We start from the raw sequence: 6,807 nt of genomic DNA on the forward strand, positions 1-6,807 counted from the left end.
GCTAAGACAAACAGCTTTACGAAGAATAGTTAATGGATCCGTTGATCAACTAACTTAAAAAACACTAAGCATGCTGCATTACAGTCAGCTGAATGGTTCTATTAAATAACATTTTGTAACTTCATACAGTACACAGACAGAAGGAGCTGTTAGGTATATAGTTTCATTTCCTGTACACCTCCTTCCACTAAATTTCACTCAGGTATCTCTAAAACCAGTTCGATAAGGACAGCAAAACTCCCATTCTCAGACTGTTCTCTGTTGCAGTGCACACCAGGCAGTAGGAGAAGAGGTATTAAAAATGCATCTGTGATAGTCTTAGTGAGAAGGTAAATCTGGTAAGTGTAGCAGGAAAATCTCAGACTAGTGTAAAACTCCTCATTTTTTTTTCCTTTTCAGAAATTGGAATTACAATGCAATACTTCAGTTCTTTGCTATTTCCCCATTATATCCGAGGTTTTCAAAAAGAGAGAGAGAGCACAAACAATCCTATTTTAGTCCCTTTAATACTCCAGAGCAAAAGTTATCAAGGCTGCTTACCAAAAAATGTTAACACCGTATTTTAAAAATGCAAATGCTCCATCACATTCTTGTTGCAGTCAGTAAATCAGTAATTATTCCATGTAGACAGCTGAGAAAACAGAAATACACAACAATCCTGCATCACGTTAAAATTTTACCAGCTGCCTCTAACAAACGCTATCTGACACAGGATTTTCTTTGCCTGTATTTATGACTAAAAAATAATTACTTTCTGTTTAATTCTAATGGTCACTGGTTCCTTTGGTTTCTCCCTATGCAAGAAGAAATTCTTGGTATTAATAATTAAAAAATAATTAAAATGCTGAAATACTAACACAATTTAAAAAAAAAAAAAAAAAAACAAATTATTTTTTAAATTACTGTAGTTTCAACTAACAGGGACAATGGATCAAATCAGTTGCTTCCACTGTGAGGACCCACTGTGCTCAACTTTCAGAACTACAGGAAGTAACCCCAGAGGCTCCAGCCCAGTCCCCTGGTCAGAATGTGTCCACTTAGAGCAGGATGCTCAAGGTATTACCCACTCCAGTTCTGAGCACACCCATGTATCACCAAGAAAAGTTCAAATTTAATTCAAATGCTGTCTTTTAGAGAAAAAAAAGGTATTTTCTTGAGCTCCTGTTATACCCAGGTAATCTTCATGCTGTAGACTGACAAAGACAGAGGCACTACACTGGACAGAAGGTACTAGCAAGAGAAATAAAATAGATTATTATAGACTTCTATTCTTGCTGAACCCACAAACACGGGAACAAACCAAACTGGTTCTAGCCTATGCTTCAGTCACACAACTTTTACTGCTCGTTATGCATGAACCACAACATCCACCATTCACAGTCAGACTCTCAGGTCATTTACAAAGTTTACTGTTTAAAAAGACACCTTGAACTCATAAGCTTAGTAAATCACACCATGGAACCACAACATATATGACTTTAAGAAGAGCAAAACTGGGTAAGTTCTGAAATAAAGCAACACACAGCAAGTGTCCAAACTGTACTGCAAACAGGTGAATTTTTAACATGCACAAATGCATCTAAATGACTCAGAGTAAGCCATATTGCAATACTGGCAACTGTTGACAAAAATCACAGCTGAAAGCTTTAAAGAATGCAAAGCTTATAGACCTCTGCAAACCCCAGAGGGGCTTCATCATGTTCAGAGCTACACAAATACATAGCAAGTCCCTTCAAGAGATGACACTCCAAGGCCCTGAACTGAGCACACTATCCTTAAATCGACCTCTACAGGTGAGGGCACCCCAGTCTGCTTCACACGTGCAGTAGAACTGGACACTGGTGAGGGAGAAAGAGGTCCAGAGGAGGGAATAACACTCACTTTGAGATTACACTGAAGGTCACGGAGAATATGTCTAACTTCCTGTCCATTGCATGACAATTTTTCCTTTAATTTAGTCCAAAGATTTTGCAAACAAGTATGAGACTGTTCAATCCAAGCACATAGTTAATATTTTTCATTCACGAGCAAAGTCACAGTGCAAACCTAATCAGCCTTCCCACATTCAAGTTTCAAAACCCCAGTGAGATAGCACGGTCAGTTTTTATTCACTGTGTTGTTTTCCTCACACTGTTCATGATTTTCATGTGCTACCTCAGCTGCTAGAGTGTTTTCAGTTTGATTGAGGTCATTCTTTTTTGCATCATATTTTGATTTAAGTCAGGGTCAAAACATAAGCATTAAAGTAAATGGGGGCATGCTATAGATTGGTTCTGACAGCAGGATACAACAAACAAACTGTATATGTGAAGATACTCTTATGTTATTTTAAACTTGTAAGCTTTCTCCCATATCACCTTCCAGCACTAGTCTGCTTTTCACACTCATGTGAAGTATCCTGGATTGCTATTTTAGATATTAGTAAAAACCAAAAAGGAAATTACTCGACTGAGATTAGAAAGAATGACAAAAATGGAACCAGAACTCCAGCATCCCAGTGCACTGTTCTAATGACATCTCCCTTCAACTTCATGATTATTTTACCCATTACTTACACTCCATAACTACCTTAGTTTCTAGAATGCTAGCAGACAATACATCAAGTTTTAGGGGAAAAAAAAAATCCTATTTTCACTGACCTATCTGGTATCACAACTTTGATGTTTAAATACAAATGTTTGCCAGATCCAGCACTAAGACATAACTTCAAATATTACAGCTGGGGATTTAACCTAGCCTAAATATTAACCTTACTCTATTTGCACGTATCTTGTGAACAGATGGGTAGGTAAGAGAGCTATCAAAATAGTCTCAACAGGCTTTCAGTCAGCTGGCCAAATAAAAAGGGATTTAAAAAAAAATTGGTTGTAAAAAAAGCATCCTCATGTTAGACATTTGTCTTCAAAACATTTTACTGACCACAGGGTTATGGGGTTATGGCATTACTATGGCTTCCTTCAACCTAAAACCCAGAAGGCTGTTGTGTGTACGTTGTGTGTCCCGTCCCTCCCCAAACCAACACCAACCAAACCAAACAAACAAAACCCCAAACAAAAACCACACATGCTCAAATATAAACTGAAAGCTGTCCTCAATCCATGTGTCAATACAAAATGTGATAATTACACTAGGAAAGGATAAGCCTATGAAAAGCCTGAAAATCACACATATTTGCAAAAGAAACTCCTAAGTTATCTTTGCCCCTCCTAAACAGCAAGAGTCTCTTTCAGACTGAATGCAGAAATTTTTCCCTGCCATGATATTCTTCTGCTGTGGTTCACAGATTTCCTAAGTGAAAAAATAAAAAACAAACAAAAAATTTTACAACCGTCTCAGTCTTACTCATTCCTCAGCAATACATGGGCACTAAGGATCCAGCTAGGCACAAAAAAAGTAAAGTCACAACTCAGTGTTTAGTTTGAAAATGATGTTTAAGTTTTTTTGGCTGGTCCATAAGCAGTTTTCTCTGCTCTCGTATCTATTCAGACACCAGATAGTTTTCAGAAGTTCTATTTCTATAGAACAGAGAGCGTACAGCAATGTCACTGTTCCTCAAGACTTTGATTTACAGCTTGAACACTCAAAGGACTTCAGTTTTGCTTTTTGCTGCTAGGCAAAGCTGTTTATGTTACATTTTTCCCCTCAAACTTCTTAACTAAGACTGGGTACAAAAGCAGTCATGTCTATCTGGAACACTCCAGCATCAATCTTGTTTCTACTCATGACAGCTCCATGAAAAACTGCTTGCTGCTCCTTCTCCATAGAAGCACGAAGCCAGCATACTCTTCAGTGCATCAGCTCCATCCTTCCTCCAGTTCCCCCTCATGTACATGCAAGGTAAGAGGAAAACAGTGTCCTCCACCTTCATTTTTCACTTTACTTTGTCATATGCTGATCTGTTCTTCTCACGCAATTGTCATTCATCTGACACCTGCTTCTTATCAGCTTTTTTTCTGCAGCAAATCCTCTGGAATATATACTGCACTGTTTTACTACAGCCACCTTCAACTCAGCAGTCCTCAGGAGCACTCAGCTCTAATCCCTCTCCACAGCTTCCTTCCTGCAGCTGTAGTGAAACATGTATGCCCACATCTGGAAGATGGAAAGGATACTCCTAGCTACTTCCCTGCTTCCTGATTATTATTTTTAAACTCTGTCTTACTACGTTTAACTTGACACAAACTGGTAAAAGCTAAGGCACTGAAGGACAGAGCCTGAAACACTCTCCCCTCCTTTTTTCTCAACTGCTGTTTAATTTTGAGCTCCCATCTTGGTCTAAAGGCCCACTGTCCAAGCTGATTCTTCCTCTCCTGTGCTCATTTACTGTCTCTTGCAGACTGGTACTTAGTTTGTAGCTTAAGATCAATGGGACTGGATCTCAAGTCCCTTTTATCTTTGTCTTGCTTTAAAACTGTTGTTTGGTTTTTGTTTTGGTTTGGTTTTTTTAATCCAGGGTTTAAACAGGCATTGCACTCAGCAAAAGGAAGACTGCAAGACAACACTTTCTAACGTGCCATCCACAAACCCAGCTTGCGAATGAACTCTTAAGAAGTCAATAAAAGATGAATTTAAAAAAAACCCAAAATAAAACACAAAAACCCAAAACACCAAAGCAAGACTTACTAGTAACCCTAAATGCAGCAGAACAGATGGGAAGAAAAATGAGTGTGAGAAATCTGAAAAGACTAAAAGAAAACCGTGTTTTACTTGAGAAACAAATTCACTTTTTGAAAATGACAGAAGTATTGCTGGGATAAGTTTTAAGTAATAGACTGTATCAACAAAACGAAATGGTATCAGTGCAAACTATTCACTTCTCTTGAAGGGCGTCAATCATATCTGTTCAAACTCTGTGAATCTAAAACTGTTTTTGTTTATTTAGGAATGGCAAAGAAGTCCATAGAGAAAAAAAACCCTGTATCTTCTTCAGAAATGAACCAAACAAGACCATGGCCCCAGCCATCAAAACTTTTAGGGCATGAATCAATTCCATCATACCAGTATATGACATCACTGACAAAGCTTATAAACTCATATAACCTATTACCTGTGAAGGAATGCAATCACAAATAGAGTTAAAAATAGGAATTCCTCAAGCATTTGAACTCTTTTAGTATCTCAAGACACTACAGGCCACACTGACAAACTCACGCATTCTCATCATTCTAAAGACCTGGTATCATATTCGTGCTGTTATCTAAACGTTACATTCTCTGAAGACAAAGTCAAGTGAACAGTGGATGTGCAACAACCAAAATTGGGGGGTTTTAATCACTTTCTAAGCAACATTATCCTATTTGTAAAAACAAGCTACTTGGAAATTACTGGAACTGAGTCCTTCACTAGAAACGCGTATCTACGTTTATTCTTATACGTGCATTATTAGGATGCATTTCTTCCCTCAAGTCTGCTCTAGACACATAACTAGTCTCCTCACTAAACTTCTATTCCATACCCTTCTTATTCTTTTTATTCTGTTTCTTCCTCTCAGTCCTCAAACTCCTGCCTCCTCCAGTGCAGCAACTTGCCTGAAAAGCAAATTCTCTTGTCCAGCCAAAGTAAATCTGTTTCGTCTACTTCTGCAATACATTATATTTACCTGCTGCTTTTTAATGCTACCAAACAGCAATGCTTTCAAGTAGACCACGAGTCCGCACCTTGGAAATGCTCGAAAGCCGTTCTCAGCAATGCTACAGAATATACTTAGGTGTTTCGCTCCGGGCTTTTTTTCCTTGCTAAACCACAATGAAAAGACAGCGTGCCAAAATCACAGACACTGCGAGTTAGGGAAAGTCAGACGGGGACTTTATAAAGTTTGGAGAAAAGGCCATCGATCCCGCGAAGGCGCCGGACACCTCTCAAAAGTTCGGGGAGGCGAAGGGGGGCCCCGTTGTCATTTGGTGAGAGATCAAAATCCAACCTATGCAAAAGCGCACATTTCTGCACTTTCTCATGCAGCTTCGCCCGTCTGTTTGGCTTGGCTCGGTCTCCCGCTGGAAGCCTGCCGCAGGGAAACCAGCTCAGTGCGAGAAAGCCTCCTATTTTTTTTTTTTTTTAAACTTCTTTCTTTCCCTTTTCCTCTGTTTAAAGGGCAGCTCCAGCTCCATCCCCGCCGCTGTCAGGGGAGGAGAAACCCCTGCCAAACGTCAGCGACACACACAGACACACAGAGACACGCACACACCCGCACCCTGCCAGCCGGGCGGGGGACGCAGCGGCGCGACTCCCTGCACACCCAGGGCAGCGAGAGCCGGCGGGATGCGGGAGCCGGCGGGATGCGGGACAAGGGGCGGCGACCCCGGGGCGCCTTCCCGGCCGCCTCCCCCCACCCCGCCGCCGTCGCCCGGGAGCGGGCGCGGGCCACGGCCGCCAACGGCCCCGCCGCCACCGGAGGGAGGGGAGGAGAAGCGGGGGGAAGGGGGACAAGAAAGGGAAGGGAAATCTGGGTCTCACCTTCCTTCTCGGCCCGCGCCGTGTGGAGGAGCAGCGCCAGCGCGAAGCGCAGCGCCGCGCCCCGCCAGGCGGCCGTCCAGCCGCCGGCGCGGGGGAAGGGGCAGCCGCCGGGGGAGCAGCGGAGGCAGCGCAGGGAGCAGCGGGGGCAGCCGGGCGCCGCCGTCATCGCGCTGCCGCCGGCGCTACGGGTGCGCCGGGTGTCCGTGTCCGCGTCTGCTCCGGCCGGGCCGCGGCGCGCGCGCGGAGGAGCTCGGGGAGGGGCGGGGCCGGGCGAGCACCCCCGCGAGCGCGCGCGCTGCGGCTCCTGACGCGCGTGTCCCGGGCGGGGGATGGAGAGGGGGCCGCCCCGCCCCC

The 6,807-nt window shown here is 43.1% G+C and overlaps 1 protein-coding gene across 1 annotated transcript in view; it reads right to left on the reverse strand.

Annotated features, from left to right (window-relative positions):
• Window positions 1–6,672, reverse strand: part of TMEM131 (transmembrane protein 131) — a 94,159-nt gene extending 87,487 nt beyond the window's left edge. The window contains exon 1 of the mRNA XM_027718076.2: window positions 6,454–6,672. Within this exon, the coding sequence (XP_027573877.1) occupies window positions 6,454–6,619 (166 nt within the window). The 5' untranslated portion in view covers window positions 6,620–6,672. The remainder of the gene's footprint in view (window positions 1–6,453) is intronic.
• Between the last annotated feature and the right edge of the window lie 135 nt (window positions 6,673–6,807).

Source organism: Pipra filicauda, unplaced genomic scaffold, assembly GCF_003945595.2.
Source record: "Pipra filicauda isolate LSUMZ 115617 unplaced genomic scaffold, ASM394559v2 scaffold83_size3615187_pilon, whole genome shotgun sequence".
NCBI lineage: Eukaryota > Metazoa > Chordata > Aves > Passeriformes > Pipridae > Pipra > Pipra filicauda.